Source organism: Leptonychotes weddellii, unplaced genomic scaffold, assembly GCF_054177405.1.
Source record: "Leptonychotes weddellii isolate Sample4059 unplaced genomic scaffold, ASM5417740v2 HiC_scaffold_4343, whole genome shotgun sequence".
Lineage (NCBI taxonomy): Eukaryota > Metazoa > Chordata > Mammalia > Carnivora > Phocidae > Leptonychotes > Leptonychotes weddellii.
In genome coordinates, this window is record NW_028010148.1 from 1 (window position 1) to 11,794 (window position 11,794).

General features: G+C 35.3%; 1 protein-coding gene across 1 annotated transcript; it reads left to right on the forward strand.

The window, feature by feature from the left end:
* Positions 1-466: 466 nt before the first annotated feature.
* Positions 467-10,317, forward strand: LOC145719422 (regulator of nonsense transcripts 2-like). Its single transcript, XM_081810912.1, has 4 exons — positions 467-717; positions 1,432-1,707; positions 3,821-4,004; positions 10,136-10,317. Exons 1-4 carry the CDS (start codon positions 526-528, stop codon positions 10,300-10,302), a joined length of 819 nt encoding a protein of 272 aa, XP_081667038.1. The 5' UTR covers positions 467-525; the 3' UTR covers positions 10,303-10,317.
* The last annotated feature ends 1,477 nt before the right edge of the window (positions 10,318-11,794 follow it).

Here is an 11,794-nt window from a genome sequence, read left to right on the forward strand (position 1 = left end):
TATATATACCACATCTTCTTTATAGTGATTGGATTTTGTGAGTATACTCTATTAGCCTGATTGAAGATCTGGAAACTCTAGGAAATTTAGGGGCATCATGAAGAGATGTAGGGCAAATGTGACTAAATTTTGCCAATAATTAGAAATATCTCACTTTTCCTGTCTCTAAAGTGAAGAAGCTGGGAGAGGATCTCTAAAGTATTTTTCTTTTTTTTTAAAGATTTTATCTATTTTGACAGAGAGAGTGTACAAGCAGGGGAAGCAGCAGGCAGAATGAGGGAGAAGCAGGCTCCCTGTTCAGCAGGGAGCCCGATGTGGGGCTCGATCCCAGGATTTTGGGATCATAACCTGAGCCAAAGGCAGACGCTTAACCGTCTGAGCCACCCAGGTGCCCCTAAAGTATTTTTCATTTCAAAAGTTCTATGACTGCAAAATCCAAATATCTATATTATTGGGTATATTGGAGTATTATATACTTATCTTAGTAATTGAAACAAAATTCTCTCCGTGTAGGTTTTGAGACAGATGCGAAAGTTGCCCTGGCAGGACCAAGAAGTGAAAGACTATGTTATTTGTTGTATGATAAACATCTGGAATGTGAAATATAATAGTATTCATTGTGTAGCCAACCTTTTAGCAGGACTGGTCCTCTACCAAGAAGATGTTGGAATCCATGTTGTGGATGGAGTTTTAGAAGATATTCGATTAGGAATGGAGGTAATAAGCACTTTCCTTAAAGTTATCAAATTGGAGTGTGTGGCGAATTTAAACAGCTTTTAAACCGATTATTGAAAAATAATAATTTGGAAACCTTCCTTTTCCCTTATGATGTCAGTTTACTGTTTCTTCAGAGTTACTGTTTTCTTAAAGAACCCTGTTGTCTCAGATTTCCTAGTCGTCTTTCAGGCTGTTGCTGGAGAAGTTTTTTTGCTTCTTTTTCTCAAGTTCAGTTAGGCTTATTTTGGAAGAGTATAGTAGATTTAATTATTTCTGGGGCACTAGAACTCAGGTTATAGGAATCTATAAATCTTTTAATTAGGTGAATTGGTAATCTTTTGATAAGAAATTCTGTAAACCGTTTCCTCTTTCTGTTATCGTTTCCTTAATCATGGATTACAGAAAAATAAGTTATGGGAGGCTGCTAGGGAGAATTACATCTTAACTGTGTCATCAACTCAGTTAATGATAGCTTAATACTAAATTTAATATTTAACTTGTTTTTTTTATTAAAACATTTTAAAGATAGCCATTTCTTAGAGAAAAAGGATACCCAGAAGTGATCACTTTATTAGAAAAGAAAGAAAGAACCCATTTTTTTTTTCTCTGTTTAGTGTTCTTTCAGTAATGGGTATTATCAAATGACGGGAGAATTTTACCTCTTTTCAACACATTACTACTCTTTAATGGAAATCTGTTTTTTTTTTTCTTTAGGTTAATCAACCTAAATTTAATCAGAGACGTATCAGCAGTGCCAAGTTCTTAGGGGAACTTTATAATTATCGAATGGTGGAATCAGCTGTTATTTTTAGGACTCTTTATTCTTTTACTTCATTTGGTGTTAACCCAGATGGCTCTCCAAGTTCACTAGATCCTCCTGAGCACCTTTTCAGAATTAGACTAGTGTGCACTATTTTGGATACCTGTGGCCAGTACTTTGACAGAGGTTCCAGTAAACGAAAACTTGATTGCTTCCTTGTATACTTTCAGGTATGTAAACTCAAATATGCAGTTTGGCATCATTTAATGAATTGCTTGTGTTACAGAAGTATTAGAGAAGAAACACAGTAGCATTCATATATCACATCATCATTAGATTAGATTTTTTTCTTCCTGCAAGGGTATGCTACAGATTAAAAATATATGATGAATTCTATATAAACATTCTACTTGCATTGTCACTTTTATGATTAACAATGATCGTTAATTTTGGGAATTATTTTGGTATGGTTTATAAATTTGATATAGTAATTTATGGATTATGGTGTTTCGTATGGTAATTTATGAATTAAATTACCTGTGATTTTTGTACATCTGATAACATTTTTAACTCGTCTGTGTTCTGATTTTACATCTAAAATTCTTGTTTCTAAACGATTTCACTTTTTTTTTTTTAAGAAAAAAGCTATAGTTTTTGGGAAAAAACGTTATTTTCAACACAGGAAAAAATATTTGTTCACTCATGGTAAACTCTTGGGTTGTACTTCCCTATTTTAATTTCAGTTAATTATGTAAACTTACGATTTAGAATAAATTAAATTCAGAAACAAATATGGAGAAGGTTCTACAACTTTTATAAGGTTGGTGTTGCAAAAGTTAACTTAGGTTTAGGTTGAACTACTCACTATTGAATTCTCCAGGTTTACTGAAATAAAGTACCGAAAGTACCATTCAGTTCTATATGATCATCTCTTGTTAGTGTTTTCTTCATTTATTTATTGGTGAAGAAAATAAATTTAAAACTATAACTTTTGAAGTATCAAAAATATATCCACATAGTGGCTGGTGTTAAGTGGGGACAAATACTCTGGGGGAAGATCAGTTGTTACTTTGTTCTATCACTGTACCTGTGCAATAGAGGACAACTTGTTACTCCCTTGTTCTCTGAATTGATAAGAAAATGGGGAGGGGAGTTTTGCAGATTTGAGAGTCAGATTCCCTGTTGTATGTAAGGACTATCTTAAGTTGGAGACTGTATCGAAAACCAAAGTTTTGCTGCAAAATGTCAGCTGTAACTATCAGCATCAAAAGTAAATTCTCTTTCAGAAGAGTATCCTTACTTGCATTCACTCTGAAATCCCAGACTGAGAGAAAAAAGCCACTCAGAAATATCCAGGAGCAGAAAGAGACAAAAGTATATTTTGATTAACAAGCAGAAAGGTGTAGCAGGGTATACCTAGGGAATTGGGAGTAAGGAGTGAGTGAAGTCTGGGGGATGAGGGCAGTGTGTTCTAGGTCAGAGAATGTACAGTTAATATGGCAAGGTCAGATAGAAAGGACCACCTGCAGCAGTGCTTCTAAACTTTAATATACATATGCACCACCTGGAGATATTGTTAAAATGCAGATTGTGATTCATTTAGTCTAGAGTGGGGGCCCCAGAGTCCACATTTCTAACAAGCTCCCAGTTGAGGTCCACACTTTCAGTAGCAAAGACCTACAAACTGGAGAGGAGAAAACACCCAGAAGAATACCCTTTTATATATAAGCAAATTCTTGGGTTGTGCTTTTTAGTTAAACTTACGAATTACAAAGTAGAAAATAGAATGAAGGAACCAGGCTAGGAGAAGAGAGGGAAGATCTCTAAACAGTGCCATATACACAGTAGCTGTTCAATAAATGCTTGTGGATTAATGATTTTTATATATTTCAAAAATTGTATTTTCAGATACTTTAATTGACCTGTTTAAAAAACAGAGCAGGTAGCATAGAGAAAATAATAAAAACGTATCAAAATTATGACTTTGAATCTGGTTGCTTTTGTTGTTTTGTAAAATAAATATTTAAACCCTGTTTGGGGTTTGGGAGTAGGGTTTCTGCCTTGTTTCAGTACCTGGAAATTTATTTGGTATTTTATTTATGATTTTTCCTTGCCTTTAAAAGGGATTTTTGACAGTTGTAATAAAAAAATTAAAATCACCAAATGGCTTAGAAACTGGATTAGGATTATTACTGTTGACCATTAATAAAAATGGTAGGTGTTTTATACAACTAAGTTTTAGCTTAGTTATTATAACTAGGTAACATCACAATGTAGATTATTATTTTAAATATTTTTGTTATTAATTTCTTATAGCTAAATTTATTTTTCATTTGTTATCAGCGTTATGTTTGGTGGAAGAAAAGTTTGGAGGTTTGGACAAAAGACCATCCATTTCCTATTGACATAGATTACATGATCAGTGATACACTAGAACTGCTAAGACCAAAGATCAAACTCTGTAATTCTCTGGAAGAATCCCTCAGGCAGGTACACGACTTGGAACGAGAATTCTTAATAAAACTAGGTAAGCAATTAATTACAGAGAGAAAATGAAGATGATATTTGCCAGATTGTTTCTAGAATTTGCTTTATGTTGTTATCAGAGTTTGCTTTTGTATATTTTCTGTTTTCAGTGTTGAGTGTTACATAATAGTGTTAGGTAAGACCTGGGTGGCATACTTCTTGATTTCATTAAATAATCCCGACTTAGAGGAAAACAGTCATGTAAGACTTGAAGGAAAGGATAGTGATGGAAAAACACCTCCTGGGGCATCTGGGTGGCTCAGTTGTTAGGCATCTGCCTTCCGCTCGTGTCATGATCCCAGGGTCCTTGGGATCAAGCCCCTCATCGGGCTCCCTGCTTGGCAGGGGGCCGCCTTCTCCCTCTCCCACTCCCCCTGCTTGTGTTCCCTCTTTCGCTGTCTCTCCCTCTGTCAAATAAATAAATAAAATCTTTAAATACAAACAAACAAAACACACTCTCCTGTCAGCCTCTCTTAATTAGTAGAATTTTTGGTTGCTAAAACAAAACACTTTTGATGAAAGCATCTCTTATATATACAGTATATATTTCCAACAAGCATTATTTCCTAAGATACTGCAGGCTAGACACTGTAGGGAGAGTATCTGTTAGAAGTTTTGGAACTACCCTGTGGAATTTCAGACCTTATTCCCTGGGAAAGTTGTCTCTATTTCTAAGGACCAGAGAAAATGTGAGAACTACGTGCTATAGGACAGTTGGTCTGTTTAGTTTCTCAACAGCCTTCTGAGACTGTTCTGGAAGAAGAGTTCGCTCTTGAACAGCTGCCAGGGAGTAGGAGCTGACTAACTTTGTCAGTGGAAATAACTGGAATGAGGTACAGCCTTACCAATCTGGTTTGCTTGCTAATTAATTCTTAGCATGTTAGCATGTTTTATTGTAGTCATTTCAAAGTAACATATTTTTAGGCTGTTAAGCTAGTGTTTTATTTCCTGCCAGCACTTGGTACCCATATGTCTGTCATTAGGAGATCCTTAAGCTTCACCATTTATGCTAACTGCATAAATTTACTATGTCGCATATCTAAAGAACTACTTTTCATGGCAAAGGTATTTGTGACTTTTTTCCTCTAAAACTATTTTTTTTCATATTATATCCAGCATTTTAATAGGATTTCTTTCTCCAAAGGTCCATCCTCCTTTGGAGAATATGATTGCTGTTACCTATTTGAGCAGTATTTTTAAAGGTGCTTCTGATTGTGAATCAGTGGTTTCTACTAGATCAGATTGTGATCTACCACTCCACCCAGAGGGGCATATGTGATTCCTTTGTTCTTTGAACTTTTGTCCCAAGTTATCTGGTTTTTTTTTTCCTTTTCAGATTTCCAATTGTATAAAATGATCATTTCAGGCAGAGTACTCATTTATCTTAATTATTTCATTTACTTCAAATGCTTTTTAAAATTTTTTTTATTTTAAAGATTTTATTAGAGCACAAGAAAGTGGGGGAGGACAGAGGAGAGGGAGAAGCAGACTCCCCGCTGAGCAGGGAGCCCCATGTGGGGCTCAATCCCAGGACCCTGAGATCATGACCTGAGCCGAAGGCAGAGGCTTAATCGACAGCCACGCAGGTGCTCCTACTTCAAGTGCTTTGATGTAGTTAAGTCTTAGCTTTGTTTCCCAAAAACTTTTACAAATGGTACTCTCTGTGTAGTGGGCACGGGTAACACTAGTTTGACACCTAGTTTGGTAGCAGTACAGAGTGTGGTGTGCTTTATCCTTTATAGAGCAAAGGGTTAAGTTAAAGGACCTCAGGCTTCTTTTGAGGGGGTCTGTTCTTGTTTAGAATATGGGAAGGGAAAAACAGGCCACGATTTGTGAATCAAACTCTAAAGATGATGACAACTAGAATCAGTATGCTCCCAAGTTGTCCCATTTTTCTCCTGTTTTAGAGTCTAAATATCAGGAAGAAGATATACATAAGTGAATCTATATTAAATCTATTTCCTATTGATAAACCATAAGATAATACAGGATCTTGCCTTTGGTAGTTTTTTTGTTTTCAAGCACTTTGTAAATTCATATTATTTTAACTTTATAACAGCCCAATGCTAACATAATAGTTAATGGGAAAGCACTACAAAGTTCCTTTGTATTTTGAAAGTCATTTTAATATTATTAAAAGTAGTACTTGTTGGGGCGCCTGGGTGGCTCAGTTGGTTAAGCGACCTCCTTCGGCTCAGGTCATGATCCTGGAGTCCGTGGATCGAGTCCCGCATTGGGCTCCCTGCTCGGCAGGGAGTCTGCTTCTCCCTCTGACCCTCACCCCTCTCATGTGCTCTCTCTCATTCTCTCTCTCAAATAAATAAATAAAATCTTTAAAAAAAAAAAAAAGTAGTACTTGTTTGGAGCGCCTGGTGGCTCCATTGTTTAAATGGCTGACTTGATCTCGGCTCAGGTCATGATCTCAGGGTTGTGGGATCAAGCCGCACGTCAGGCTCTGCGCTCAGCATGGAGTCTGCTTGAGGATTCTCTCTCTCCCTCTGCCCCTCCCCTCACTCTGTCTCTCTGTAAAATAAATATATCTTAAAAAAAAAAAAGTAATACTTGTTTATGGCAGAAATTGTGAAAAATACCAGGAAAACAAAAGTCCCATTCCATACATAAGAATAATCATGTGTTAACATTTTTTGGTATATGTTCTGTTCTTTTAAAATTTTTTCACATGTTTGCAGTTTTATAACTGGATTTTTTTCTACCTAATATATTATGAAATTTCTTCCTGACATGAAATATTTTTCTAATTCTTAATTGGCTGTATTCCTTTGTATGAATGTGCCATAATTTTTTTAATCCTATTGTTTGACACTTAGGTTATTTCCAGTTTTATGTTACTATAAGTAACATTTTTGTGTGATATTTGTGTTTATCTTGGTTTTCTCAGTACAGACATAGAATTACTAGCTAAGACATTCTCTTTAAATTTAAGAACAAAACCAAAATGGTTATAGGCAATATAATCTGGTTTGGAACTTCTAGATTGTATTGTAGTATAAGGAACAGAAATGAGGGAAACAGAAGTGAAAAAGAAAAGAAACCACATGAATAAATTATAAAGCCAACGGTATACTTTACGAATTAGAAATAAAATCAGTAGAACAGAATAAAAGGCCTAGAAGCACCCCCAATTAAATACAAAATAATTTATCTATAATGAACTAGGAATCTTAAAAATAGGATAAGGGCAATAGGTCAGCATTTTGGAGGAAAATTGATATAGAGCCACATCTTCTCAAATTCCAGATGGATTCAGGAGTTAAGTATTTATTTTTAGGGATGCCTGGGTGGATCAGTTAAGCGTTTGCCTTTGACTCAGGTCATGATCCCAGGGTCCTGGGATCGAGTTCTGCATCAGGCTCTTTGCTCGGCGGGGAGCCTGCTTCTCCCTCTCCCACTGCCGCTCCCCCTGCTTGTGTGCGCGCTCTCTCCTCTTTCGCTCTCTGACAAATAAAATCTAAAAAAAAAATTTATTTTTAAAAATAGATCTGATTTTCAAATATTTGGAGAGGTGTTAATTTTCCCAAATTCTAAAACAGTAGAAGAAATCATATACAGGGCAACAGATTTGGGCTTTTAAAGCTTTTATACGATCGAAAAATAAAATTAAAGTGAAAATAGCTTCCATCCCAGTTTAGTTTCACTTACATAAAGAGCACAGGCAAATTGGTAATAAAATAGAATACCCTAATAGATAAATGAACATGACATAATCACATAAGGGAGGGCGGGGGAGAATTGGTGTTTTTATTGAGTACTGTCTGATGCCAGAATGACACAGGAAGGTAATGTTAGTCCTATTTGGCAAATCAAAACACTGGGCTAACCTGTCAAGCCAGAATTCAAAGACTGTGCTCTCTCTGACATATTAAGTATGAGAGGAAATGCTTAACATGTTGAGTAAGCAGAAAAATATAATTTAAAGCAGTCTGAAAGGAAGTATTACAGTTATTACTATTTCTGTTATGAGTAGGAAAACTGAGGCACCAAGCAGCATTTTGTTGTTTGTATTTTGTTAACCCTATGTCCTGTGGGTGTACATTTTTATCTCCATTGTTTATTTTAGATTGAAAGTGTCCTAGGGATCAACAGCTGGATAGTTATTGTACTGTTTAGCAAATGCAAAATATATTTATAAATTGCTTTTGAAAGTAACTTGCAATGCAAATGAAAGTGTGCTAGAAATAGTATGTATTTTCCTTACAAATTGGAAGTATGACTATCAAAACAAAGCAACTTATACATTATAGTTCTTCCCACTGTGCATGTTTAAGTGGATAGAACAAAGGTGTAAGGATAGTTCATGCCGTGTGAGTTTATCAGTACTGTGATATTTTTACTGAGAATGTAAGATTTAGACAGTTGTGACTGTATTTTTTTGCCCTTGATAACTTAAATAATAGTCCAATATTCTGCTTCTTAAAGTCCCTATAAATAAGTAAATAAATAAAATGTGTACGTATAAAATCTATATTTGTATCTGAAAACTAATAAGTGAGAAATTTTAAGTTAATGGATTCTCATTCTGAAACACCAACTTCTTTTCTCAGCATTGATTTTCCTTTCTCTGAGCATTTTCTAACTTCTCTTAATTTTTTTTTTATTTTCAAACTTCAGTGTACCTACTTTAATCACTCTGTACTTTCATATTTTTGTCAGTTCTTGGTTAATTTCTTAAACTTAAGACACTGGAATAATTTTTTACTCTTATTGGTTAAATTACTCAAATTCTCTGGGCTTCAGTATTCCTCATAAAACGAAAGAGTTAAATCATTACATGCTTGCTAAAGTTGCTTTCTGCTCTAATCATCTAAAAGTCTGAATAAACAAGTATTTACTAAACACCTACTGTGTATTTATCAATGTATGGCCTCTGATAAGTTATGAATATATAAAACAAGTTCTTTGTCTTCAAGGGCCTTATAATTTGATGTAACGTTTATGAAATCATTAGGAAAAAAACATTACATGGTGTATCCTTAAATGTAAAATGCTATGAGAAATTCTCCAACTGCTTTAGGAGCAAGTAGGAAGAGTAATAGATTCAGATATTCATTGCATTTATGCAGGAAGTAAAATTTAGACTGAACTCAGAGAATGTATAGGAAGGACTTGAAAGTGTACATTGAAGGATATTCTCTATTGAGAAGAGCATCAGATGAGCAGGATTCCAAGATAGTATGCTTTGTGACAGAGAAGAGGCCCAAGCTATAGGAGAAGGCTCAGAAGAGAGCAGGGGAAAGTCAAGTCAGACGAGGCATCTTTAAAAGTAGAGCGAGTGGTTTGGAATTCAAACGTTAATTAAGAGGAATTGACTAGGTAGTGAGGTGTAGATGAACATGGGAGGTGGAAGCAAATTGAAGCCAGGGAATTCCCTGAGGAGGATGATACTGAAGAAAAAAATTAAGCCCTTTGGTGACACAACTTTGCCTCCTTCCTTTAGTCTTAATGTACAGACACTCAGATTGATAGCCAAATGTGATTTCTCCACGAAGGCGACATAATTTTATATCTTTGATGTTGGAGAAATTCTAAAATGTCATTTGATAAAAAGTGTGACCGAGGCTGCATCTTACATGGTTGAGGCTGCATTTTATATGCTGGTACGTTTTGTTCGTGTTCATCTGAGATGGAGATAAACAGAAGGTGAAAGAAAAAAAAAATACGTATGTTTATATATACACACATATACATACATACATTATATATATATATAATGTGTCATTGCTTTTTTGTTGAAATGAAGGTCTCTTTAGTTTGTAAAATGTTTCTCAAATAATTTTAAATTGTATGCTTATTCTATTCTGAGAAAATGGCTATTGAATTTTCTCACTTAATACATACTTCTAGGGGCGCCTGGGTGGCTCAGTCATTAAGCGTCTGCCTTCGGCTCGGGTCATGATCCCAGAGTCCTGGGATCGAGCCCCACATCGGGCTCCCTGCTCAGCAGGAAACCTGCTTCTCCCTCTCCCACTCCCCCTGCTTGTGTTCCCTCTGTCGCTGTGTCTCTGTCAAATAAATAAAATCTTTAAAAAAAAAATACATAGTTCTAAATTAAGTGGTATAATATTGAAAATTTACTCCTTTTTATGTTTTTTTCCACTTTCTCCTCATTTCAAGGCCTAGTAAATGACAAAGACTCAAAAGATTCTATGACAGAAGGAGAAAACCTTGAAGAGGATGAAGAAGAAGAAGAAGGAGGAGCTGAAACAGAAGAACAATCTGGAAATGAAAGTGAAGTAAATGAACCAGAAGAAGAGGTGATGACTTTTGTTTATAGCCAATAGGTACATTTGTACAAGAATATCTTGATTATTTGAGCCAAGATTTTCTTTAATGTATAAAATAAGATCTCCTCCTTAGTTTTATTATAGGAACTGTAACTAGTAGTATATGTCTGTTGGAAAACCTATGGAATTAAGGTGTTTTTTTTGTTTTTTTGTTTTTTTTTAAGTAAGAAAATCATAGTATTGACCAGAAGATCATAGGACATTTTTTTAGAGTAGATTTTGCTGCTGCACTAATTAGATAAACAGAATCTAATAATTTAAACATCTTTAGTAAATGTGTCATTGAAAAGTGACTCATTTTTCTGTATTTCTCATCTGAAGAGTTAGGATGTATTTCCTCTTTTTCAAAAGTGAACTTCTGTAACTTTAAAGTTGTATCATTTTTAACCATTGCTTACTTTTCCAATTGCAGTTATGAATATCATACATGATATGCATGTGTTTGCTAAGTAGAAAAACACAATGTTCATTTGTCCGGGAGGAGAAGTGAAAGATGTGGTTTAATAAATGAAGTTGGAGAAGTTTGCTTCTCCTCCCTCTCAAGACCACCCTTTCCCATGGCTGCTCTCCAAGCATAGGGCAAACATTTTAAAGAGAGAAGATAGTTGATTAATAAGAGCAGTGTGAGAGGGGCGCCTGGGTGGCTCAGATGGTTGGGCGTCTACCTTCGGCTCAGGTCATGATTCCGGGGTCCTGGGATCAAGCCCCACGTCGGGCTCCTGGCTTAGCGGGGAGCCTGCTTCTCCCTCTCCCTCTCCCCCTTCTCATGCTCGCTCGCTCTCTGTATCTCTGTGTCTCAAATGAATAAATAAAATCTTTAAAAAAAAAAAAAAACAGTGTGAGATATTCTACAACTTCAGCTGAGAAAGAAAAGGGCTAGAGTTAGTTCACTCTTCAGAAAATTGTGCTCTTTGTTTTCGTCTTGGTCCTCAACTTGGTCCTTGGTTCCATATGGCCTTTCAAAGTTATTCCTAGCACCTAACAACCATGATATTTCCTCCTGGATATCAGCTATGTAAATTAAAGATAACTTTAAAGATTAAGTAAGTGTTCTGCTAAAATTCTAATATTGTGTAGTGTAGCATTTATATATTTTAACAGTAAGTACAAGATTTATCATTATAGTAGTAATAATATTTACATAACCATTTCTGATAGGTGAGAAAATAAGGCACAGGTAGTTTAATTTGCCCAAGATCTCATAGTAGTAAGTGCTGAGCCAGTATTTGAACTCAGACAGTGTGACCTGTGTATTGCTGCCCTTCCTGCTTTCCTTAGCCAGTTTTTGTGGTCCGTTCACTTCCAGATCCCACAGATTATTATGTATAATAGGGATTAGGATAGTGGAATTCTTGTTCAGCATTTCAATTTCAAAAGTTAATCCATTTTATTTTGCCTGAGTAATATGAAGATAAAGGGTAAAGAGAAAAAGTTAATGCAGTTTAACTTAGTTTAGCTTAATTTTTGAATAGGAAGTTGTTTTTTTTTT